The sequence below is a fragment of the Hoplias malabaricus genome, chromosome 5 (genome assembly GCF_029633855.1).
Source record: "Hoplias malabaricus isolate fHopMal1 chromosome 5, fHopMal1.hap1, whole genome shotgun sequence".
In the NCBI taxonomy this organism is placed as follows: domain Eukaryota; kingdom Metazoa; phylum Chordata; class Actinopteri; order Characiformes; family Erythrinidae; genus Hoplias; species Hoplias malabaricus.
In genome coordinates this window covers 44,955,305-44,980,827 of record NC_089804.1, presented here as the reverse complement: position 1 = coordinate 44,980,827, position 25,523 = coordinate 44,955,305, and the positions used below count along the sequence as shown (strand labels likewise).

Sequence of the window (25,523 nt, the reverse complement as noted above, 5' to 3'; positions counted from 1 at the left end):
GTTCATCTAACTCGAAATGTATTGTTCTGATCAACCTGTAGGCACAACATAAACAAATGTGTTGAGAAAATTTGTTTGGAAAAGTTACTGATCAAGATAAACCTGCGCATGCTCAGTGGGAGGTTCGGGAATACGCACGAAGGACGGTTGACTTCTCTTTGTTGTGGCTCGAAGTTTGGAGAAGTTCAAGATTGAGGTAAATAACTAGTTCACAAAGCATTTTAAAGTTACGTTTCTAGTTTTAACACTATCTTAAAGCCATGAATATGTGAGGGAAATTGCTGTGGCATTGTTATGTTAGCTAACTTTGCCACCTCGATGGTAGCCATGGAAAGTTTGATTATGAGCCATTTGTTTCATTTAATCAAATGCCCAATGTAACAGACTCAAACAGGCTGTGTAACAAGCCTGAGCGCTTTCTTTTAAGTTCTATTTTGAAAATGTTAAGTTGGCATCTTGTTGGCTGGCTTTTTTTCTGTTCCACCTTATATACTGGAGTAGGTAACGTTATATTGAGCCTCCTCAGTGTTGGCTGAGCAGTTTAAGGTAGAACGGAAAATTCAGGAAGCTGTCTACAACAACGCTCCTTTAGTCTGATATCATTTATATGAAGGCATCAGGATGTTATTACAAGATTAAGCCGTAAAAGATACAACAATAGCGGTATTGTCTGAATCGGTTCAACAGATGCACAGACATGAATCAGTTTGGTAAAAACGTTTCTCATTACTTTTCCACATTAGGAATAGGCTTAAATAGTGTTCAGACCTACTATTTGTTTTTTGTTTTGCTTTTGAGAAGTTCGTAGGTGTCTAACAGCACTAGTACTATACCTAACACTATACCTAGCAACATCTGTTTATCAAAACATTTAGCTAAATGTAATATATATATATATATATATATATATATATATATATATATGTGTGTGTGTGTGTGTGTAAATAAATTACAAACACGTTAAATAACATTACATCGTTTGTGGTTCTGTAATTGCATTTACAAACTATACTTGTGTACAATGACAATACTAACACTAATATTGTTTTCATTTTTAAGGGAAAAAGGGATACATTAGATGAAGTGGAAAATCTGCTCTTTCACAAGCCAAGACCCGGATGTTCGGTTGAAGCACCACAGAGTACGCCACGGATTCCATGGTACACGCTGGCCCTGTTTTCACTCCAATTGTGTGTGTTCCTTTAAAACAGCTGGTTCCTTGAGATGTCATCTTTCAAAATGTCATAGTAAAGTATCTACATGTCACCAAAGTTCTACCTTCAAATGTGAGCTTTGTGATTACAAAGATGTTTGCGATATAACCCTGCAGGGCTGAGTGAGGATTCTTTGGATGAAGAGAGAAAGGCAATGAGGGCTGAGATGGATAAAAAGGGTCCAAACATGAGTTGGAGTGAACCTTTTTTTTTTTACGGCGGAAGGAGGTTGTTAAGCAGGAACCTTTGGTTGGTCTGGTTCGAGAATGATGGCCAGCACTGTTCTTGGAGAGTCAGGTGAGTAGTGTGTTTGTTTGCTGTACTTGTAACTCTGGCCCATTTCAGCATATTTTTCTTTTTATAGTTTTTGTAGGATTGTTTCACACTGCAAAACCTAGTGTGAACCAATCTAGTTTACTTGTCTAAAATGATACTTTTTTCCCCCAAACAGTTCCAAAACTCTTTTAATGCGAAGTCATCAGCTGTTTGGATTATTTATTTATTTACTTTTTTTTTTTTTTTTTTTTTTTTTTTTTTTTTTAAACTTATTTACTTATTAACCAAGAAGCGTACAGCATTGTCCAACCACAGTAATGTTATTTAAAGGCAACAAGTTTTATCGCACACCACACTTGTCATGAAAGCGTCCCAAAAGAGGGCTATTTTTTTGGCCTTGGGATGACGGGATGGTTTTAGTCTGGATCCCTGCTTAACTATTATCAACTGAACCAGTGTTTGTCTAGAAATGTACAGGCTCTGTACATAATGACTGATAATCTGTATTCTCTATTGTTTACTCTTCTCTCTCTCTAGATATGCAGTGAGTTTCGTAGAATAACTGCCATCAACCTGAAGAGTCAGTTGCATGGTGCACTGGACACGTGCCAAAACTCCTTAAACTGCACAGGAATAGAAGGGCAGCCTTTGGAGGAGATGTCCAGGCCATTCTTGATAATCTAGATGAAATGGTTTGTTGCTTATTTTAAGCACATTTGTTGCTACTGCATTTCAATATGATTGTGGCATAGGGATTGGAGGCTGAATAGACTACAGGTCATAGTGTGAAGGCTGTATAGTGTTGTAGAATTATTCAATTTTGCCTTCAAATTTATTGCATTCAAAATTATTGTACAGTATTTCTAAGTCACTTTTTTTTTTTAAATGATTGCCATTTTTTTCCCCTTTTAGACATCGGTTATATTGAAAACGGTAGAAGCCTATTTACTGAGAGAAAAAAAAATAAACAAAAGCATGTGAAGTAGTTTATTTTTGGAGCTGTGAAGTTAGTTAAAATTTTTAAAATTAACTATGAACATGAACTAATTCATTTTCTTTATGTAATTACGTAAAGATGGACTGCAGTAAGAAAACTAGTGGGGCAGTGAATAATGCGGGTGGGCAGGGAAAAAAGCGGATAGGAGGTTAATTTAATTTATTTAGATGAGATCTTCAGCATCAGTTGTAGCAGAATCGTTTGTAAAACCGTTTGTACTATAACCTGATAATCTTTTACATTTGAAGTTCTGTAGTTAATGAATCTGCATGCATAAGCAGTTTAGTTTTTCATTCAATATTTTTATAGAAAATATATTGAAGAGAACAGAACAATCTCTATCTGTTTAATTATAGAGCTGGAATTCAACAAGGAGTACAACTGAGGTGACTACACTTGAGTGTTCTTTCACTACACTGCACATCCTGAAGATCCCTGTTCTCCAGGCTGCCAGAGATGAGGATATGGCTGATATGTCCATCATTGTTGAGGGCAGTGAGGTATTGACAAAGCGTGACAACACAGCAGAGGCTTGCAAACTGTTGATCAAACTGATGTGTGCCATGAATATGTGTCAAATGTGTACTATTGTTATATGGCCTTAGCATAGTATATTTTTAAAGAAAAGTCTGAATTTAAACGGCAGTTCTTAGGGTGTAAAACCAATTTTTTTTTTTTTTTTTTTTTTTTTTTTTCAAACAGTATTTGATTTTTAATTGGATTTAGGAAATCATGACACTGCCGATTTCAATTTTCAATGCCAGTTACAAATATATTTTCTATGTATTGATTTTATGTACTATTTGTATACATTGCAATTGCTGTATGTTTCCATTGTTTAAAGGTTTTCGTATGTTGTCATTGTGGTGGTACCCTCAATTGTACATATTTGTACATTTAATTAGGGAACATGATTATATTATAATTGTAGATTTTAAAATGTGTTGATTTCATACACCCTGTTTCATCTCCAGGACTTTTATTATGTTTTTTTGTTATATGAGATTTCCATAATGAAATACTACAAACGTGTCTTCAACCGGAGAAGAGAATGCAATGTACCTTTATGTAACAAAACTGGACTTTTAAACACTTGTACCTTTCAGTGACCAACAATGTACTTTTTTTTCTGAGAGTGTAAGTTATTTAATAAAGCAATAATTTCACCATAAACCTGATTGTACCCTTTTCTGAGGGAAGGGAAGGGAGGGTTGTGTGTGTGCGTGCGGCGTATAGAGAAAAACTATTAAAACCGATAATGAGCCAGATCTGGGCCGAGTCTGTCACTAATGGCGTGCTTCTGGCTCAAACTCGGCCGTGGTCCGGTTATCGCGATTTAGTTATGACTTGCCGGACTAGAACCGTGTCATTTGAGCCGCGCCTCAGCCACAACACTCGGCCGAGAGTTTACCAGACTCGGGCCAGAACTATAGGCCCACTCTACGGCCGTACATCACGGCCGAGACAATGCCGACTCCGCGTGCCCCATTCGGCCGAGTGTTTTTGTTCCGGCGTGCGTGATTCGGCCCGAGTGTGGGCCGATACAATTTTGCTAGCTGGGATAGTTTATTATAATTGTGGACATTACCATAAATACATTGGGAACATTATACTACATACTGAGGTCTCACTGAACACGTGAGTCACATCGGAGCTCAGAACAACTTTTATGAACACATATGAAACACTAAATGTGAAATTTAGCATAATTTTAGACCTTTTACATATGTAAAGGGGAAAGAATGGAAATATCAGTTGTACTAAAAATATGGTAAAAAAAAAAAAAACTGCACTTTTCTTGTAAATGTGGGTGGCTCTTAAAAGAGCCTTTGGGTATTTCCAGATTCCTGGAATGGTCCAGTTTATTTGGTCTTGGCAGCCTTTTCTGTCTTCTTGGGCAAAAGCACAGCCTGGATATTGGGCAGTACTCCGCCCTGAGCGATAGTCACTCCTCCGAGCAGTTTGTTGAGCTCTTCGTCGTTACGAACGGCCAGCTGCAGATGACGAGGAATGATACGGGTTTTCTTGTTGTCGCGGGCAGCGTTCCCAGCCAACTCCAGAATCTCAGCGGTCAGATACTCCAGCACCGCCGCCAAATAGACCGGGGCGCCAGCGCCAACGCGCTCAGCATAGTTTCCCTTACGCAGGAGCCTGTGCACACGACCAACAGGAAACTGTAGTCCAGCACGGGATGAGCGAGTCTTAGCCTTAGCTCTAGCCTTACCACCGGTCTTCCCTCTGCCGCTCATTTTCGTTTTACAGCTCGTTGGATAAACTCAACTAGAATAAAGTACGCCAACCCCCGAGCGCTCTTCATATAGTAAAACCGACTGCGTTACTATTGGCTACAAACAACGGCTCCACAACAACCAATCAGACCAGGGCTATCAAACCCACTCATTGTTCCTTTTGTGTGGAGAGAAAGAAAGAAAGAAAGAAAGAAAGAAAGAGAAAAATATATGTGTGTTTAAAATCTCCAATCTAAGTATATTTCAGAAAATATGACAAACGTAATGTGGAATTGGCTGTAAGATGTGTTTAAATGGACTTGTTAAGTCACCACTAAAATATGCCCATGTCTCAGATGCGATGAAGAGCAAAATATAGAACATCTTTTCATTTACTGCCAGAGGATATCTGAGGATATTTAGAAACGTCGGGAAATGCTTGACATAAAATTCGAAATAAATGGATAAAAGTATTTTAAAGTGGCTATTTTTGGTTGATAGTGTGTATTTTGGACTTTAAAATATGGAAAACTGTTGATCAACAGATCTTTTATAGAGATTGATTCACCACCCAATAAGTTGTTTCATTAATCAAAGATTTCTTTGTCTTCAGACTAGTGTTTTTTTGACTATGTGTGTGCGTGTCTAAAGAATGCATACACATAGTCTTGCCCCTCCAGTCAACAAAATCAAGTTACCTTTTATGGGTCAAAATTCATTTAGAAAACCTATACATGACATATGTGAATAATACAAAGGTGTAGTGCAAAAGAAATCAACAAAAAATATTATGAAAAAAAATCAGCGTTGTATAAAAGTTAACTTTGAGTCTGAAGTTCTTCAGCCGTTCGGCTTCTAGACTTCCCGCTAAATGATGCACAGACCATCCCGCCCAGCCGGCTGGACCAGGAACGACACAGAGAACCTTTAAGCCCGACATCTCCAAACAGGACAAACAAACACTTAACACAGATTAGGCCCAGTACCCTTGATCCTCATCATCTGCTATATCACCTGTATAAGCAGAGATCTTAATTCTATATTTACCTTTATACACTACCCCAGAAATTCTAGGATCTCTTTTAATTCTATTTAAGAGAGGACTTATAGCCATAACATAAAGTGCTGCACTCAGGACCATCATTGTTTAACTCCTCTATAAACTTTAAATTTTTCAGTTAAAACTCCATTCACATTTACTTGTAGTATCGATTTATTTTATAGTAACTTTATCATGTCTATGAATTTATGAGGGAAACCATAGCATCTCATTACTTGCCATATGTATCCTCTAGAGATAAAATCAAAAGCTTTATTCTGGTCTAAACTAATAAGAAAGAAATCTTCAGCATGCTCATCTGTAATCAGATCTCTAATTACACATAAATTATCCCACACAAATCTCCCTTTTTGTAGCACAAGTTTGCTCAGACTCAATACTTTTATATAAACGTTTATTCATTCTACGCATAAAAACTTTTGCTAAAATTTTGTAATCTATACTCATAACACTGATCTGTCTCCAATTGTTGAGATCACTGTCACCGCCTTTTTTTTATAAATAAGGAAGACAACACCATGATAAAAACAATCTGTCAAAATCCCATATTCAATGCCGATTGTAATATTCTGCTAAAAGATCCATGCTTTATAGAAATCTGCTGGTAGACCATCAGGTCCTGGTGATTTTCCATCATTTAAACTCTCTGTTGTTTCATTTTGTTCTATATGTGCAGTCATATGAGTTAAATCAACCCCATCTAGATTAGGTGATAAATCCAGGAAATTGTTTAATTTTTCCTCATTAATAAGCAACTTATTATAAGTTTCTTCACATATGGATTTAATTATTTTCCTCTTTCTAATTTCATTTACAAATAATATTTCCATGTTTATCCTTTATTCCTTTAATGTGTTTCTTTCCTCTCCTTTTTTCTAGTTTTTTAATAAATTATTGTGCATTACATTGGACCTTAGTATTCAGTCCTGCCTTTTTTCTCAACTCCATCTTCGTCGCTAAACACGTTTGGCTCAAGTGTCCTATCATACGGTACATTTACCAGTGCATGTAACTCCTCTAAGGAGATAGCAGCCAAAGGATATACTCGTTAAAGAAGCTGGACGTTTTCAGCTTTTCGTTAGTCGCTATGAACAGAGATTAATGTCCACATTTAACACGTAAAAGAATCAAAACAGCTAAAAATGAAGACAAGTGCTTTAATCAAACAGTGACGATATATAAACACACACACGAACACGCTGTGTCCTAGAGATTAAAGAGCCTTAAAAAAACAAAAAACAAAAAAAAAACCTATACATTTCTGGTCTTTTTGGATTTCCATTATTAATAAACTCATGGCCAGTACATAGAGCAGCAATGAGGAACAACTAGCATCTCTGTAAACATTACATCTTTTCATCCATTTCCTCTACATATGACTGTAGATTATATACAGTATCATGCAGATGTTGACAAGAAAAACAATAAATAAATAAAATAAAGTTGAAGCCCATTCTTCAGCGAAAGAGGAGACTTTTACTCGTTTTGACTGAAACAGGTCGGTGGCTCTTAAAAGAGCCTTTGGGTATCGCTTTCTAAGTAGGCGATGGATTTATGCGCGCTCTCCGCGGATACGGCGGGCCAGCTGGATATCTTTAGGCATGATGGTGACTCTCTTGGCGTGGATAGCGCACAGGTTGGTATCCTCGAACAGACCAACCAAATAAGCTTCGCTGGCCTCCTGGAGAGCCATGACGGCGGAGCTCTGGAAGCGGAGGTCAGTTTTAAAGTCCTGAGCGATCTCACGTACCAGGCGCTGGAAGGGCAGCTTACGGATGAGAAGCTCGGTTGATTTCTGGTAACGGCGGATCTCTCGGAGAGCTACAGTGCCGGGCCTGTAACGATGAGGCTTCTTCACGCCACCTGTAGCCGGTGCGCTCTTTCGAGCGGCCTTAGTGGCCAGCTGTTTCCTCGGGGCTTTGCCACCGGTGGATTTACGGGCGGTCTGCTTAGTTCTTGCCATCGCATCAAGTTCTCCTTCTCGTCTGAGAATGAGAGGTCATTCAGCTCATGGCCCTTTTAAGCGTTGGAGCAGCTCGCAGCTCATTGGGCGTCGGGGATATTCCCGCCTTCAAACGGACGGCTTTCCTTTCGTCGCCTCAACGCTATTGGGCGGCTTTAGTCCCTCCAACTTTTCAAATTACAGTTTATTCCCATATATTTTTATACTACACTGATTATGTATTTATCCTTAAGGTATCTAATGGTTTAAACTCATTTGAACAGAAAGTTTATATAAAATAGTTTTGACAAAATCTGGTTTAAGAAACTCAAATGTATATCATGCTTAGCTTGTCAGAAGGCCTCCAATAACGAATGCTAAAGAGCTAATGGAGTCTAGGAACAATTACGGGGGACAGGGGGCGGTGGTCTGTCTTTGTCTGTTACGCTAGACTTTCTCTCTCTCTGCTCGTGGGGGAGAACAGGCATCTGTCATTTTTTTAAACTCTAAATCTTGAAGAACTTCAAACCACGATAAGCATGTAGCTCATCTTGAGATGCAAATGAGTTTCTGTGGTACTTCAAAAGGCTAATAAAATTTTAGACATGTTACATCTCAGTCACACAGTAATTTTTCTTCTCAAACTACTTAAAACTCATTTTTACCACAAGATATAAAGTCAGTTTAGTTACTCATATTTGGGGGCAGGGGGTTATGTTATATTATAGCAAGTCATATACAGGTGTTATTACTGACCTATATTATACATTAATTCAAACTCAATTGCACTTTTCTTGCAAAGGTTGGTGGCTCTTAAAAGAGCCTTTTGGTATTTTCAGATGAAGAAAGTAGTGTTACTTGGTCTTGGCTGCCTTCTCCGTCTTCTTGGGCAGAAGCACAGCCTGGATATTGGGCAGTACTCCGCCCTGAGCGATAGTCACTCCTCCGAGCAGTTTGTTGAGCTCTTCGTCGTTACGAACGGCCAGCTGCAGATGACGAGGAATGATACGGGTTTTCTTGTTGTCACGGGCAGCGTTCCCAGCCAACTCCAGAATCTCAGCGGTCAGATACTCCAGCACCGCCGCCAAATAGACCGGGGCGCCGGCGCCAACGCGCTCAGCATAGTTTCCCTTACGCAGGAGCCTGTGCACACGACCAACTGGAAACTGCAGCCCAGCACGGGATGAACGAGTTTTGGCCTTGGCTCTAGCCTTACCACCACTTTTCCCTCTGCCGCTCATTGTAATATCACTATTCAAATGAAACCCAAAGCTAAAATAAAAGCTCTGGCTTAAAAACACTCTTCATATAGATAAACTGGCTGTGTTCCTATTGGATACAAACAACAGCTACTCAACAACCAATCAGATTACGGTCCACCCACTTTTTCTTCCAATTTTGTTCGGTCTACATATCCATCATATTACGTGGACTTGTTTTCTTTATGGAGAGAGAAAAAAAAGAATTATTTCCCTATGACATTTTAAGGTAAAGTGAGACTAGTAGAAATTATATTTAAGATCTAGGGAGGTTTCAATGAAAAAAACTTAAATAACCATAAAAAACATCATACTTTCACATGTTCCGCTCTTTCCCCATTCTCGTTGAAAATAATACATGTAAAAGAAAGTCCAATAAATGAATAGTGCATTATCTCCTTGCCGCGGTGCTTTGCATCGGACACATTTCTTAATCCATTCTCATTCACGGAGGAAACTGAAAATATGGCTCTTTGGAGGGAAAACGTGGTTGGCTCTTAAAAGAGCCGTTTTGTTTTTATAAAGGAATGAAAAGTTAAGGTAAACTGCACGTTTACTTCTTCTTGGGGGCAGCCTTCTTCGCCTTTGCCGTCTTAGGCTTGGCTGCCTTGGGTTTAACTGTCTTCGTCTTCTTGGGGCTCTTGGCAGCCTTCTTGGGGGCCGCGGGCTTCTTTGCCTTCTTGGGGGACTTGGTCGCCTTCTTGGCGGCCGCAGGCTTCTTTGCTTTCTTTGGAGACTTGGTCACCTTCTTGGCGGCCGCGGGCTTTTTCGCCTTCTTCGGGGATTTCTTGGCGGCGGCGGGCTTCTTTGTTGCTACCTTCTTGGCGGCAGGCTTTTTAACTTTAGGAGCCGCCTTCTTGGCTGGTTTCTTCTTAGCCTCGGCTTGCTTCTTGTTGAGCTTAAAAGAGCCGGACGCGCCGGTGCCTTTGGTCTGCACCAGTGTGCCCTTGGTCACCAGGCTCTTGACGGCCACTTTCACGCGGGAGTTGTTCTTCTCCACGTCGTAGCCACCGGCGGCGAGGGCTTTTTTCAGCGCGGCCAAAGACACGCCGCTCCTCTCCTTGGAGTCCGACACAGCCTTGACGATGAGCTCGCCGACGCTGGGGCCGCTCTTTTTAGGGCGAGCGGCGGCTTTCTTCTTGGGAGCCTTGGCCGGAGCGGCTGCGGCGGGAGCTGGAGCGACTTCTGCCATCTTCCTGCTTTGCTGCGTAGCGGGAGCGAGTGCGAGTGCGCGTATACAGAGAGACAAGTTTGTTCTGAGGAACTTTCCTTCCTGCCGAGGGGAACGGCTCTTAAAAGAAACATGAGAACGGTGGAGACTCAACCCGGCGGTCGCTCTACAGCTGTGCTCGCCAATAGGCTCTCGTTTGTGTTTTCTCGCGGCTTTTATTGACAGAAATAGAAACAACGGTGCGATTTGGCGACTAACAAACCACGCGCCCGTCTAAAAACGTCTCTCTCGTGTGATTGGAGACCGGGAAAGGCTGCGTAGCGACGCCTCGTTTCACACGGCGCTCTCAAAAGTGTGTCTCTTCACCTCCATTTCGAACGAGAGACGGCGCATTTGTCGCGAAAATCGGTAGAAAACGGCGACAAACCCTGGCGTGACCTTTGAAAAGCTCCTCGGCCAAAGCGTGGACGAAACACCAGCGGCCTAGCGCTCCGTTTACTATTTGGAAAACGAGCTCTCGTAGACTGAGTAAAACACACGTGCGAGGACGTTGTCCGTGGGAGCCGTAGTATATGGCTTGTGTATATGTCTGCACACAGACGCGTGTGGGTGTGAGTGTCACGTCAGGTGTGCGGCATTGTAACACAATCTTAACCAACGTCCTTTAACACTGTCGTTTATTCTTCTGGAGTGGAGTGGAGTGGAGTGGTGCGGTGTGGATGATGGTGAAAGAAGAAGATTTTCCGCAGACACGTCTGAAGTTGTAAATATAAATTTATTACACAAAAGAACAGCGTCTTTATTATAGAGATTATGCCAATGTTGCCACCGCGACCCTGAAATGGAAAAGCGGAAAAGACGATGATGATATAATTACACCTGTTCTGTGTTGGATTGAGGAGTTGGTTGAGGTTGTTGAGAATGAATTAGACAGAGTCACGCACGTGTGAAGAAGGATGTTTTATTTTAAAGTAGAGATCGAAAAGCTTACAGAGATGCTTCTTGGTCGCGACTTGTTACTCTCTTCCGCCGTCAGACTGGAGTCAAGCTATCCGCACTTTGGAAACTGACGGTCAAGCCATCCGCGCTTCAAATCCGAATGCACGTATAGGCGCGTCATTACGGTTTTTCATTGCGGAGAACACCACATCCGCTTTGGGACAGATAGAGAGTCTGAAACCCGCGTTTGAGCAGCGATGTCTCTGTTACTAAATAAATGCACGCAATGCTAAAATGGACTAAATGGGCTAAAATGAACAAGCCATTAGGAATATATTTCGTTTTAAATCTCTTTAAAGAGGCAAAACACGCTTTGATTATTTCATACATTTACGTATTTTTTTTTTTTTTTTTTTACTTTTCTATAAACACTTAACTGGCTTTGAATAGTAATCCTGGTGGACATGTAGAAATACAGATTACATTTTACTGTCATTAAACAGAGGTAGCTCACTGTATAATATTCTCATGGATTTATACTGAATTCCTACCAATATGGATTTCTCAAAAACTACCCATAATGCCTAAACCATTCCACTGCCATTAAACAGAGGGGCTCCTTGGCTATTACCTGTATGATTTTGGCAAAATTTCACTGTATACTTTTCACATAAACTCATGCTGAATACATTCCAATATGGATTTCTCAAAAATTACCCATAATGCCTAAACCATTCCACTGTCATTAAACAGAGGGGCCCCTTGGCTATCAGCTGTATGATTTTGGTAGAATTTCACTGTGTACTTTTCTCATAAACTCATACTGAATATTACCAACATGGATTTCTCAAAAATTACCCATAATGCCTAAACCATTCCACTGTCATTAACTAGAGGGGCCTCTTGGCTATCAGCTGTATGATTTTGGCAAAATTTCACTGTATACTTTTCTCATAAACTCATACTGAATACATTCCAATATGGATTTCTCAAAAATTACCCATAATGCCTAAACCATTCCACTGTCATTAACTAGAGGGACCTCTTGGCTATCAGCTGTATGATTTTTACAGATTTTCACTGTATATGCTTCGCATAGATAAGAAAGATATTTTCTGAAGCCCATGGGAAAGGAGCTTGTTCATTTTCATATCATATGGCAAAAGCATTTGAGTTACAGTTGTTTTTCTGTGATGCTTGGAAGGCAGACTGCACAGCTGTTTTTAAACAGAATCTGGAAATACACAGTAATTCAAGTTCTTCATAATTTTGATAATTATTAACGTTCAAGTTGTTAGGATGTTGGAGTTGGGGGGATAGAGGTGGTTCGGTATAGGTTGGAAACTAACCCTAGCTGTCTATGTTTTTGAACATAACCTACATGACAACCAATCAAATGAGAGCATCCATCCGCTACAGAGCAACCCAGAGTACAGCATGCCATGCTTATGTAACTGCAGGGAAGAGACCACGGATGCAACAGCAGAATATATAGTGCCTTGCGAAAGTATTTGGCCCCCTTGAACTTTTCAAACTTTTGCCACATTTCAGGATTCAAACATAAATATATGAAATTTTAATTTTTCTGTGAAGAATCAACAACAAGTGGGACACAATCGTGAATAAAATAAAATATGCAATATTATTAAGAGGGCCGAATAATATTGCATGCCCCAATTTTCAGTTTTTTATTTGATATTTTATTTTATTCACGATTGTGTTCCACTTGTTGTTGATTCTTCACAGAAAAATTAAAATTTCATATATTTATGTTTGAATCCTGAAATGTGGCAAAAGTTTGAAAAGTTCAAGGGGGCCAAATACTTTCGCATCAAATACTTTCTTATCTATGCGAAGCATATACAGTGAAATTCTGTAAAAATCATACAGCTGATAGCCAAGAGGTCCCTCTGTTTAATAAGAGTAGAATGGTTTAGGCATTATGGGTAATTTTTGAGAAATCCATATCGGTATATATTGAGTATGACTCTATGAGAAACATATACAGTGAAATCTTAACAAAATCATACAGTTGGTAGACAAGATGCCCCTCTGTTTAATGACAGTAGAATGGTTTAGGCATTATGGGTAATTTTTGAGAAATCCATATCGGTAAGTGTTCAGTATGAGTTTATGAGAAAAGTATACAGTGAAATTCTACCAAAATCATACAGGTAATAGCCAAGAGGTCCCTCTGTTTAATGACAGTACAGTGGTTTAGGCATTATGGGTAATTTTTGAGAAATCCATATCAGTAAATATGTAATATGACTTTATAAGAAAAATACACAGTGAAATTCTACCAAAATCATACAGTTAATAGCCAAGAGGCCCCTCTGTTTAATGACAGTGGAATGGTTAAGGCATTATGGGTAATTTTTCAGAAATCCATATTGGTAAATGTTCAGTATGAGTTTATGAGAAAAGTACACAGTGAAATTGCACCAAAATCATACAGCCGATAGCCAGGAGCCCCCTCTGTTTAATGGCAGTGGAATGGTTTAGGCATTATGGGTAAATTTGGAGAAATCCATATCAGTACGTATGTAATATGTGTTTATGAGAAAAGTACACAGTGAAATTCTACCAAAATCATACAGCTGATAGCCAAGGGGCCCCTCTGTTTAATGACAGTGGAATGGTTTAGGCATTATGGGTAATTTTTGAGAAATCCATATTGGAATGTATTCAGTATGAGTTTATGAGAAAAGTATACAGTGAAATTTTGCCAAAATCATACAGCTGATAGCCAAGAGGCCCCTCTAGTTAATGACAGTGGAATGGTTTAGGCATTATGGGTAATTTTTGAGAAATCCATGTTGGTAATATTCAGTATGAGTTTATGAGAAAAGTACACAGTGAAATTCTACCAAAATTATACAGCTGATAGCCAAGGGGCCCCTCTGTTTAATGACAGTGGAATGGTTTAGGCATTATGGGTAATTTTTGAGAAATCCATATTTTTAAATATTCAGTATGTGTTTATGAGAAAAGTACACAGTGAAATTCTACCAAAATCATACAGGTAATAGCCTCGAGGCCCCTCTGTTTAATGGCAGTGGAATGGTTTAGGCATTATGGGTAGTTTTTGAGAAATCCATATTGGTAGGAATTCAGTATAAATCCATGAGAATATTATACAGTGAGCTACCTCTGTTTAATGACAGTAAAATGTAATCTGTATTTCTACATGTCCACCAGGATTACTATTCAAAGCCAGTTAAGTGTTTATAGAAAAGTAAAAAAAAATAAAAAAAAAATACGTAAATGTATGAAATAATCAAAGCGTATTTTGCCTCTTTAAAGAGATTTAAAACGAAATATATTCCTAATGGCTTGTTCATTTTAGCCCATTTAGTCCATTTTAGCATTGCGTGCATTTATTTAGTAACAGAGACATCGCTGCTCAAACGCGGGTTTCAGACTCTATCTGTCCCTAAGCGGATGTGGTGTTCTCCGCAATGAAAAACCGTAATGACGCGCCTATACGTGCATTCGGATTTGAAGCGCGGATGGCTTGACCGTCAGTTTCCAAAGTGCGGATAGCTTGACTCCAGTGCCGTCAGTGGGAGCAAACAAACATTATAGAATATGTTATCACCCTCAATGTTACCCCCCCCCCCCTCTACCAAGCATCAAGGTTATAAACCAATGATACACAGGCAGAGAACAGAAAAACAACTCTGAAAGAGTCCACAACAACCTAAAGCAAAATATAACAGAATCAGAATAAAATAAAGATTTAATATGAAATTATTCACTTTCCAAAATCTGTGAAGTCCTCAGTTAGAGAACACTAGTGAACAAAAAGCATCATGAAGACCAAGGAACTCACCAGACAGGTTAGAGATAAAGTTCTGGAGAAGTTTAAAGCAATGTCAGGTTATAAAAACATATTCCAAGCTTTGGACATCACAAGGAGCACTGTTCAATCCAAAAATGACAGATCGAGCAAGGAGAGAAGCCAAGAGGCCCAGGTGGGAGAATCTGTCTACAGGACAACTATGTCATGCACTCCACAAATCTGGCCTTTATGGAAAGGTGGCAAGGAGAAAACCATTGTTGAAAGAAAGACAAAGAATTGTCATTTGTTCACGCCACAGCAGACATGTGGAAGAAGGTGCTCTGGTCAGATGAGACCAAAGTTGAACGCTCTGGCCTAAATATGTAGCTATGTGTGGCAGAAAATTAATACTACTCATCACCCTGAACACATCATTCCAACTGTGCAACATGGTGGTGGCAAAATCATGCTGTAGGGATGCTATTCTTCAGCAGGGACAGTGAAGCTTTTCAGAGTCGATGGGAAGATGGATGGAGCTAAATACAGGGCACTCCTGGAAGAAAACCTGTTGGAAGCTGCAAAAGGCTTGAGACTGGGACGCAGATTCAAATTCCTGCAAGATAATGACCCTAAACATACAACCAGAGCTACAGTGGAATGGTTTAGATAAAAAATATTCATGTGTTAGAATGGCCCAGTCAAAGTCCTGACCTAAATTCCATTGAGCATCTTTGGCAAGACATATAAATTGCTGTTCAAAGACGTTCTATTTTGCAAAGAAGATGGGCAAAAATGTCAGTCTCTAATACTAAACTAGATACTAAAATTTAAATAAAAGTTTTTAAATATAATTAAAACACACTAAATAAATAATAATAAATTAATCAAACGAGATTTCACAGAACAATCTCTCCCTAATATAGCTTTTTATTCAAGCAACTTCCAGTAGCTAAAAAGCAATTGTTTGCTAAATAATTTTGTTACTCCTGTGATCAGACGGTTACTTGTGGATCATTGCAATATAAGAGTATTTGGTCTGTAACCAGATAATTTTTTAACATCTTTGGAGATGATACAGGTTTATTGTTTATTAGCTGAGTGATGTCTCACTTGTCAGTTGTCTATCAAGATTCATTCTTTTGTATTTGTGCAACAATTTAGAACCCCATAGTGTTCTCGAATTTGTGCAGGAGCTCTTCGTGCTTGGCTCCTTGAACACTGGAATGTTTAAAACATGAACGTTTAAGCCCTCAATCATCCAAGCTAATCATCATTCCATTTTAAGCTATTTGATGCTTAACTTGATGCTGGCCCTCCAGGGCTGTTCCCCACACTGTTTGGTCATCCAGGAGGCATCCGGACCAGATGCCTGAACCACCTCAACTGGCTCCTCTCGATGTGTAAGAGCAGGGGCTCCACTCCGAGTCTCCCCCGGATGTCCGAGCTCCTAACCCTGTTAAAATATGGAATATGTTTAAAATATATGTTTTATTAACTTAATTACATTTAAATCTGGCTTTTAGATGTAAATTGATTTTTTACTTAACTGAAAGTTATTTGAAATATGTTTGTATATGTTTTCATGTAGCATAAATAAATGCAGTAATATTTTACTTTAATCTGACACTGTTTGTTTGTGTATTAGTGCTACACTTTGAAATATTTGCTATGATTTATTTATTTTTATGTTTTTTTTTAGATGTATATTTGTATATTTGACATTCTTTATGTTTAAATGTGATCTTCTGAATACAGACTTCTAGTGTGAAACACTAAATACACAGCACAAATTATGACTAAAGTTGTCAAAATGACCTAAAATTAAATTGGTAAACAACTACTGTGCGAATGTCACATGGACGTCAGGAAAAAATATTCCAAATTTAACAATATTTTGACCGTCTGACGACAAACAAAGACATTGTCTCAACATCTTTTCAACCAACCTGTGCCCACTGGACTTTGCCAGCTTTTTTTTCTAGTTGACACAAGCCTACAAGTATTCATGATCAAATTGTGGCCCGCCGACTACCGGCATCGAGCAATGTCAGATAGAACTTTCACAGTCATGTCATCAATTCTGTGTTTGAGCACAAAGGATCTCATCCGCTGTTTTGAAAGCAAACAAGACTCTGGGATTCAGTCTATATCAAGGAGAGTATCCAGCAGGACATCCAAAAGGTCAGGTAATATTTTTGCATCTTCTTCTTTTGTTGTTGTCTTTATAATTGAATATTCTCTTTCTCCTTGGCAGAAATTCTCTATATTCCATGGTTGGACAAAGCAGTGTTGTAGTCAGCCAGTAAAGAAGCGTTAGACACCCAGTGTAGAAGACCATGAAACTATTGCTGCAGATGTGATATGTTGTGAAAGTTACAGTCCCTGTCACACTGGTGTATATTCATTGTTTTTTTAATCTTATTACAAGATGTGCTTTGATAGTTATCGTTAGAATTAGATTTGTTTAACTCCTAGAACCCTAGCTATATTGAATTTTGCTAGTCCGTTTGTTTTTTTGTTTTTTTTTCTTCAGTGCCTCTTTCAGTTGCCTTTAAACAATAACTATGTGGCCTAGCCATATTCAATACGTTGTTTTCTTTTCTAAAGACTCTTGGCTACTCAAATATGTAATCACTTGAGGTTTAAATGCTAACTGATATTTGATATTTTCTTAAAATTGGCCATGTTTTGACCAAAATGTATTTATTTGTTTATTCATTTTACATATTTCTCAATGTACACCCTTCAAAAGTGTAACATTTGCCGTTTTTTTTTTTTAGTTTTTTTTTTTTTGGTCCTGTTTTGTATTGTTTCTTGTTGTGCTCCCCTGTCGGGCTATCTTCTAGCCCTCATGTTCTATCTGGTCATGTGATGCCCTTCATTCGTGTTTCTAGAGTCACAGGTCTTGATTAGTTCACAGGTGTTTCTTGTTTTATTTGTCTTCTTATGGCCTGTGCCTGGATTTCCTTCTTGTGAGACATTGTTAGTCTTTGGTCCATGGTGTTGTTTTCAGGGTTCTGTGTTTATTCCTGTTATGGTCTCATGTCCTAGAGTATGTTTAGTTCCATGTTCTGCTCCTTGTTCTGTGTGTTTAGACTATGTTTAGCTCCAGCTTCTGTGTTTAGGTTTACTGTTAATGTTTTAGTTTGTCTCGTTTATTATCTCTCTCTGTTTCTTGTTCTGTTATTCCCTCTGGTATTTTTGATCTCACACCTATTCATGATATAGTCACATATATAGGGGACTGCAATTCGTGACATAGTCACGTATTTTTGAAATTTTATGTGACAATATTACGATCATAAGTGAATGGGCAATTACCATACAAACTCAGTCATATCAGTGCCCCATGTTTTGTGATAGTAACACGACGATGACTCCTCATTAAGGCGTCATTACCATCCGTTAATACCACGGTCTTATTTTTATTTACGAAAAATATAATGTTACAAACTCATGATTTGCTAAAATATCGAAGCAAATAATGGCTAGAGAAATGTCCTTTTCAGTATTAACCTTTTGAAAATTAGTCAAAATAACGTTAAGTGAAAGAAATGTTCTCATTAGCGTTAAATCTAAAGTAGGACACCAATAATAAGCATCACTTAGGAGAAATATTATAAAAAGTTTTATGCCTTTGTTGGAATAAGAACCTATGAGCTGTAATTCGCATTATGCCTTTTTCTATGTTATGAGTAATGACGGTAATGAGGAAATGTTTTACTACTTGTAACTTGTTACTACTTGTTAAATGTTACTGTCACATAGTGTTTGTACGTAATAACCCATACACTTATGATCATGATAATGTTGCATAAAATGTCGAAAATATGCGACTATGTCACGAATTGCAGTCCCCTATATATGTGACTATATCACCTATAGATGTGAGACCGGGTTGATTCAGTAATCTTTTAGTTAGTTTTGTCTCTCTTGAATTTCTAGATTTCTTAGTGTCTTGTATTGTGTCTTCATCAGTGACTTGTGTTACTTATAATATTATATCTCCTGCATATACCTACATCTCTGTTTCTTGTCCCTTGACCAAACCACTACATGACAAATTCATATTCTAATATCAGATATCTTTGCAGAAATGGTTAGTCTGGGGTGTCTGTTAGTTAAAAACATAAGCATTTTTGATGATAATTTGTTGCATGTCATATTACTGTGACAAATGGGTCACAGTATTTTTCTTATTTTTCTTGTTATTCTAAGCTCTAGGATGTATGGCTGACAAAATTCTTACAGTCACATCAGGTCCAGACTTTCAGCAATTAGTTCAGAGCCAATATGGACAATATCCTGACTAATAAAAATTGTTTTGAAAATTGACAATTTACTCAGCTGCTTATAATAGTAAAAATCATTATAATAATCTTTTAAAATTTGTTCACTTGTTATAGAACAATACAGACGATGCCAAAAGCATTGAAAATAAAGGTTCAATTGTAGCTTTACTGGCAGAGGGACATAGTGAGCATCAGTTTGCTTACATTTTGAAAATTTCAAAAACTGCAGTTCATATGAACAAGGTCAAGCAGCAAGCACATGGGACAACAAAGCTACAGACTGGCAAATATCAAAAAATGTCTCTTTGCTGACCGCGATGACCGGCACCTCATTCGAATGTCACTTAACAATTGTAAGATGATTTCAAGTGACCTACAAAAAGAATGACAAGCGTCAGCTGGGGTGAACTGCACAGCGAGGACGGTTCAAAACAGGCTTTTGGAGGCAGGGCTGAAGTCATGCAAAGCTAGAAAAAAAAGCCCCTTATCAACGTGAAGCAAAAAAGGGGACTGGACTGTAGAAGACTGCAGTAAGGTCATTTCTGAAGAGGGCAATTTTCAGCTTTGTCCAACACCTGGTCATGTAATCGTTAGATGGAGACATGGAGAGGCCTACAAGCCAGAGTGTCTCGCACCCACTGTAAAATTTGGTGCAGGGTCAGAGATGGTTTCGGGGTGTTTCAGCAATGCTGGAATAGGGCAGATTTGTCTTTGTGATGGACACATGTATCAATCCACTTACAAAACTGTGCTGAAAGAAAACTTGCTTCCTTCTGCTCTGACAATGTTTCCCAATTCTGATGATTGTTTTTTTCAACAGGACAATCAAAGTGTGAATGAGGGACAACAAGATCAAAACCCTATCATGACCAGCCCAATCTCCAGACCTGAACCCCATTGAAAACATCTGGAATGTAATCAAGAGGAAGATTACATTGGATGGTCACAAGCCATCAAACAAAGCAGAGCTCCTGGAATATCTGTGCCAGGAGTGGCGTAAAGTTACCCAACAGCAACGTGAAAGACTAATAGAAAGCATGCAAAGACATATGAAAGCTGTGATGAAAAATCAGTGTTATTCCACCAAATATTGATTTCTGGACTCACCCTAAGTTGAAATATTGTGTTGTTTATAAATTAATGATGTTTTTTTTTGTTTGTTTGTTTGTTTGTTTTTGCATTGTCTGTGGTCTGAAACTTCTGTATCTGTTTTTTATTTATTTATTTAGTTATTTATTTTTTAATTATTTGGAGAATTAGTCATTTTTAATATAAATATTGCTATGTGCATGACTATTACAATAGGTGGCGCTATGCCGGCTCGCTCAGAACTGGAGAAAGGAATGAAGAAGTCTCACATTACTGAGAGCTGCTGTGTTACATAATCACTGGGTTGCTGTGGTGTGCACTCAGGCTCGGTTTTAGGCCGTTTTCTTGTTTTATTAGTTTAGTATCGCTACATTAATGGGGTGGCACAGGACGTACCTGAGTGTGGGCTACGCGTCGTTCGGGCTTTTATTCGGAGTGTCTGCTTTTATCGTGTGGAATGTGGTTTATTGGCAACCGTGGACGGCGGCGATGGGCGGATTATCAGGTAAACAACCGCCTGACTCTCGGGGCTTTTACGTTCAGTGAAACGTTAACATCAGACATAGCAAACCGCAAGTTATGTATTCATAATCTGTTTTTTTTAATGTTTATCTATCACTTTCTGTACCGGTGGTCTGGCTGAAATGGCTGCACAACAAAAACAGACTCCGTAAAACAGACTGATGTGTTAAGCTGCCCTCCCAGATTCGGTCGAGGTTAGCCGCCGGAGCTAATGTTAACGTCTTCAGTTTTTACAAATGTTTAAACACTATCAAATCACACACCCTGGTGTTTTTGAAAACAAGTTTACCCGGTTAAAATACACTTCACAGTGAGCACACTTAAACACGATTTGCGAAAAGTTTTGTTTTTGCCGTAGCATATATATTTGTCTCTCGATTGTGGTACACAGAAACTAACCGTTAATCCTGATTATTGAGAATTAAACATCTTATTTTAGATCTCATGTGGCTTTTTGGTTCAAATAATCTAGTATGCCACTACACCCATGGTGTGAAAACAGAAAGTGAAACAAATATTAGGCTGACAAAGTTGTTTATGTTTTGTGGCCACAATGTGTCATATTATATTAATCGTATTAGGATATTTTTGACTATGTACGAGACTTACATGGCCATATAGAATCTACGGGTAAACTGTATCAGCTTGACACCACAAAATTTCAGAACAAACATTGGTAGATTCATAGGTATGATACGCTCACTATTTGAATGTGTTTGTGTGTTTTCAGGAGTGCTGGCTTTGTGGGTTCTGGTTACACACATAATGTACATACAGGACTACTGGCGCACATGGCTAAAGGGACTCAGACTCTTCATATTTGCCAGTGCAGTGTTTTCAATGCTGGCTGTTGCTGCTTTTGCTACCTTTATGACTCTTGCGATTACTAAAAAACAAGGTGAGTTTGATCAGAGTAATTCAGCATGTTGTGGGGATAGTTCTTTTAATGACCTTCATCATTTGAACACAGCAGCTGTCCTTCATGTTGTCTGAAATGTTCATGATGAATGGTCCAATAGAAACTCCAAAATTTATTGGGGAAAAATCTTTTTACTTTGACTTTACTTCTATAAAGATACTATTTTGAAGATGCACTTAATGCATTTGTGGTAAAAAAAAATAATAGTTCAATGCAATAAAAAATATGTATTTATTTTAATCTTAATGATTTATAGCGGTCGAATGATAAGTATTTTTGAATATTTAAAGAGCAGGGCAACCGATGGCTGTAATATTATGCCTCTCTATCTTTTTTTTTTTTTTTTTTTTTTTGTGCGCAACGGATAAAATACAATTAATTAATTAATAGTAATAATAATAAATGAGATACAAACTACTGAAATAATGTTCTTAAATTAACATTATTTTGCACTCTGCAGTGAAAAATCAATTTGTGCACTTAAAAACAGCATTTACAAGCAGCTAGCAGCATCTGTTTCTGACAAAACAAACATTCGTAAAACTTACATGAATAAATAATAAAAGTAAATGTTAGTGCACACAGCAGCACCCAGCCACATGCATCTCTTTATTTTTAGTATCAATTAATATTTATTTAGCACTAATGTATTATTAGCTTCAACAAAGAAATATATTTGAGAATAACGAAGACATGTATTGTCTTTATTTATTCAGATAAGTAATCAAAAATCTAATCTCTGTAGAAAATATTCTATGAATAAAAAATAAAAAGACTTAACACCTAGAGAAGTGCAAATGGTAGCAACAGCTTTGTTTTTAATCACAGTCCCAATTAAGACCAGAAAGTTGTAATGCAGCAAACAAAGTTTTCAGCCTTCTTATAAATGATCCCACCCTCACTGAAAGTTCTCGCAGCATCTTACTAACTAGTCCAAGCTGAGAGAGAGAGAGAGAAAGAGAGAGGCGCGTGCGCGAGCGAGGGTGGTACACATGCGTAAAATGCAGGAACTGTATGTAGAACGTTACAGAACGTTTGTTTCTCCAAAGCGCTGATTGCTGATGTTAACGTTAGCTTTTAGAATGTTTATGTACGACAATAAGTAAAATCCCCTATTAGCAAATGCAACCAATTGGAAGTAATATTGCATATTGTTGCATGTAGCGAGAGATGATGCAGACAGTTTTATATGGCAAAAGCAATCAAAACAATAAATAAGTTATTCGGACCTTCAGCATTTGTTTAATTTGTAAGGTGTAAAATAAATTAAGTAAACTATTTGTGTCTATACCATATTTAATCAAAAAGCTTATTGGCATATTACAGTCCCATTGAAAGCATACGTTTAGTATATATTTTTAATCACAGTTGAAATGTATAGGTTTAAAGATGGCGCTTGAGCATTTATAAGTTCATTTTTGTTTCCTGGTTACTAAGAAGGAGTCTTCATAGGACAGTCCTACCGAGGACACATCTTGCCTCAGCCACAGCCTAAGCTTTGGAATGCAGCTTTTAATTCCAGGGACATTTTATATCACCCACTGACGTGTGCATGTAGAATGGTGAAATGTACTCAAGAGGGAGCTCTAACATCGCACCATAGTAGCCCAACTGACGGGACTTCCTGTGGGGCTTCCTGTCGCCATTTTTGGATAATCTGTCTTGCAAGCAGATACATCAGTCGATACAGATTATCTAAAAATGTAAAAATTTACAAGGTTTATACTTCCTACGTATAAATCTATAAGCCATCATTGGATTAGGAGCACCTACCTTGTGTCTACCCTCTAACCGTTTTATATTTATACTTTGTAATTCTACAGTTAAACTATTTTGTCCACTGGTTTCGCTGCATATTTTCTTATCCACATTTCACCCTGCTCTATATTAGTTAAGAGCCCCACAGGTATAATCTGGGTGGTGGATCGTTCTCAAGATTGCAGTGACAGTAATGTGCTGGACACAGTGATGCTGCTTGAGGTTTTAAACACTGTGTCCATTCACTGTCCACTCTGTTAGACACACCTACCTTATTGGTCCACCTTGTAGAGTATGATCTACAACTTAAATCATACACTGTGGGTGTCCTGACCATTGAGCAGCAGGATGCAATGGGCTAAGTGTGTATGCAGTGAAGCAGGTGAACTACAGTCTGTAGTTGTAGTCCTACAACGTGCTCCTGTATGGTCAGTGGTGCTAATAAAATATACAAGGTAGGTGTTCCTAATCCATTGATCCTTCAGTGTATAATTAAAATTGTGATTACCTTATGCTTGTCCCTGAAAAAGCATTTATTTCTACCAACATCTGTTCAGTTAAAGTAATGAAGTGTGTTATTGTTCACAGCATTCACAGATCCCAAGAGTTATTATCTCTCTTGTGTTTGGAGCTTCCTCACGTTTAAGTGGGCCTTCCTCCTCGGCCTGTACTCCTACCGGTACCGCCAGGAATTTGCTGACATCAGTATCCTCAGTGACTTCTGAATGGCTACGTCTTTGGAACTGGACGGACTTGTTGTTACCTATTGGTGGCTTTACCTGCCATTCATGAGGTGGGTAGAAAGAGATCAAGCTTGCCAAGCAGGAAGAAGTGGATAAATATCTTCGGTTACACTATTCTTTCTGTTTTCACCACAAACAAGCTGGACTGTGTTCAACCTTTCCGCTGATCTAGAATCAATCCTGTAAGAGACTGTCTGCATCCCATTCCTTTTTCATCATTTTAAATGCAAGATGATATTTAAATGAATCAGTGAAAGTGTTGTTTAAAGCAACTTGAGAAAACCTTCATATGAATGCTGCCAGTTACTTGTTCTCCATCTGTGAGGCAAGGAAATGCTTGGGAGAGTTTCCAATGAAAGACATGCACTAAGCTATTTCTAATAGCTTATGGAAGTCATAGTAATTTCCATCTTTGATTGTGGACTTTTCATTCTCTGATGTAATGTTTGTGTTTTGGTATTATTTACATGAACACTATTTAGAGTGTTTGCCATAATCTGTAGATTGTAATGTTATATATGCATTAAATACGAACATAACTTAAGCAATATTTCTTTAGAGCAGTTAAAGATAATCAAACAGCAACAAAAGCCACTAATCACCAGATCTGGTTTCTACTAAAGTCCTAGGTCAACAACTCTTTGTCATTTCCCAGTAGGACACACACGTAGGAATCTGTATTAAAATGTTAAACTTGAATGAATTGCTTGGTTTCCCTTCTCATAAATCGAACAATGCTTTCATTCTTAAAAAAATGTTACACACCTGTGAGAAATATCTTTTTTTGACATATTTGATAAACATGTCTTTTCATTGATGCCAAAATGTAGTGTGTCCTGATGGGGGAAAATTATACCCAAAACTGCTGTGCAGTCTTCTATAGATCAAAGTGTGTTTTTTTTTGTTTTTTTTTTTTTTTTTTGTGGTATGCTTGCAAATTAAAAATTGCTCAAGGTCAATTTAAAAATAATCTTTATATCCCTGCCATGAAGTTACCGAATTCTATATTTGTCATGTGTTTTTAAATTGTACTTCTGTCAAAGTGCATATAGAACCATTAAAGGGTTTCAGTGTCCACTATTGAGTTTTGAAGTTTCTGCTGGGGTATGAAAATAGCCATGTGGAACTGGAGTGATATTTCTGTGTTAACAAACTATTTTATGTCAGGGGTGAGGAAATTCCACCCTCTTTAATACTTAGAGGTGGATCTCATTCCCAGTTTTTCATTCTGGCCTTCATTTGAGTTATAAAATGGCTCAGACACAGCAGTGCTTCTGGAGTTTTATCATATTTCAGTGTCACTGCTACAATGAGAATAGTCCACCAACTT

General features: G+C 38.2%; 4 protein-coding genes and 1 long non-coding RNA gene across 5 annotated transcripts; 2 read left to right on the top strand and 3 right to left on the bottom strand.

Annotated features, from left to right (window-relative positions):
• Nucleotides 1-1,068: 1,068 nt before the first annotated feature.
• On the top strand, nucleotides 1,069-3,076 carry LOC136697526 (uncharacterized). The gene is made up of 3 exons (XR_010802708.1): nucleotides 1,069-1,511; nucleotides 2,028-2,182; nucleotides 2,844-3,076. It is a non-coding gene; the product is annotated as an uncharacterized lncRNA (long non-coding RNA).
• A 1,248-nt stretch (nucleotides 3,077-4,324) lies between these two features.
• On the bottom strand, nucleotides 4,325-8,977 carry LOC136697524 (histone H2AX-like). Its single transcript, XM_066672697.1, has 2 exons — nucleotides 8,576-8,977; nucleotides 4,325-4,749 (listed from the first exon to the last, which is right to left on the bottom strand). Exons 1-2 carry the CDS (start codon nucleotides 8,956-8,958, stop codon nucleotides 4,350-4,352), a joined length of 783 nt encoding a protein of 260 aa, XP_066528794.1. The 5' UTR covers nucleotides 8,959-8,977; the 3' UTR covers nucleotides 4,325-4,349.
• On the bottom strand, nucleotides 7,301-7,809 carry LOC136697523 (histone H3). The gene has a single exon (XM_066672696.1). It carries the CDS (start codon nucleotides 7,736-7,738, stop codon nucleotides 7,328-7,330), a length of 411 nt encoding a protein of 136 aa, XP_066528793.1. The 5' UTR covers nucleotides 7,739-7,809; the 3' UTR covers nucleotides 7,301-7,327.
• A 529-nt stretch (nucleotides 8,978-9,506) lies between the features above and the next one.
• Nucleotides 9,507-10,292, bottom strand: LOC136697522 (histone H1-like). Its single transcript, XM_066672695.1, has one exon. It carries the CDS (start codon nucleotides 10,166-10,168, stop codon nucleotides 9,530-9,532), a length of 639 nt encoding a protein of 212 aa, XP_066528792.1. The 5' UTR covers nucleotides 10,169-10,292; the 3' UTR covers nucleotides 9,507-9,529.
• A 10,214-nt stretch (nucleotides 10,293-20,506) lies between these two features.
• Nucleotides 20,507-25,273, top strand: slc48a1a (solute carrier family 48 member 1a). Its single transcript, XM_066672283.1, has 3 exons — nucleotides 20,507-20,756; nucleotides 21,504-21,671; nucleotides 24,039-25,273. The coding sequence occupies exons 1-3, from the start codon at nucleotides 20,627-20,629 to the stop codon at nucleotides 24,173-24,175; spliced, it is 435 nt and encodes a 144-aa protein (XP_066528380.1). The 5' UTR covers nucleotides 20,507-20,626; the 3' UTR covers nucleotides 24,176-25,273.
• The last annotated feature ends 250 nt before the right edge of the window (nucleotides 25,274-25,523 follow it).

Bases quoted from the DNA above. Each gene is read 5' to 3' on its own strand.
- LOC136697523 (XM_066672696.1), bottom strand. From the start codon at position 7,738: ATGGCAAGAACTAAGCAGACCGCCCGTAAATCCACCGGTGGCAAAGCC.
- slc48a1a (XM_066672283.1), top strand. From the start codon at position 20,627: ATGGGGTGGCACAGGACGTACCTGAGTGTGGGCTACGCGTCGTTCGGG. The intron at 20,757-21,503 runs GTAAACAACCGC...GTGTGTTTTCAG, and splicing joins GGCGATGGGCGGATTATCAG to GAGTGCTGGCTTTGTGGGTT. The intron at 21,672-24,038 runs GTGAGTTTGATC...TATTGTTCACAG, and splicing joins TGCGATTACTAAAAAACAAG to CATTCACAGATCCCAAGAGT.
- LOC136697524 (XM_066672697.1), bottom strand. From the start codon at position 8,958: ATGAGCGGCAGAGGGAAAAGTGGTGGTAAGGCTAGAGCCAAGGCCAAA. The intron at 4,750-8,575 runs GTAACACTACTT...TTATCCAACGAG, and splicing joins GAGAAGGCAGCCAAGACCAA to CTGTAAAACGAAAATGAGCG.
- LOC136697522 (XM_066672695.1), bottom strand. From the start codon at position 10,168: ATGGCAGAAGTCGCTCCAGCTCCCGCCGCAGCCGCTCCGGCCAAGGCT.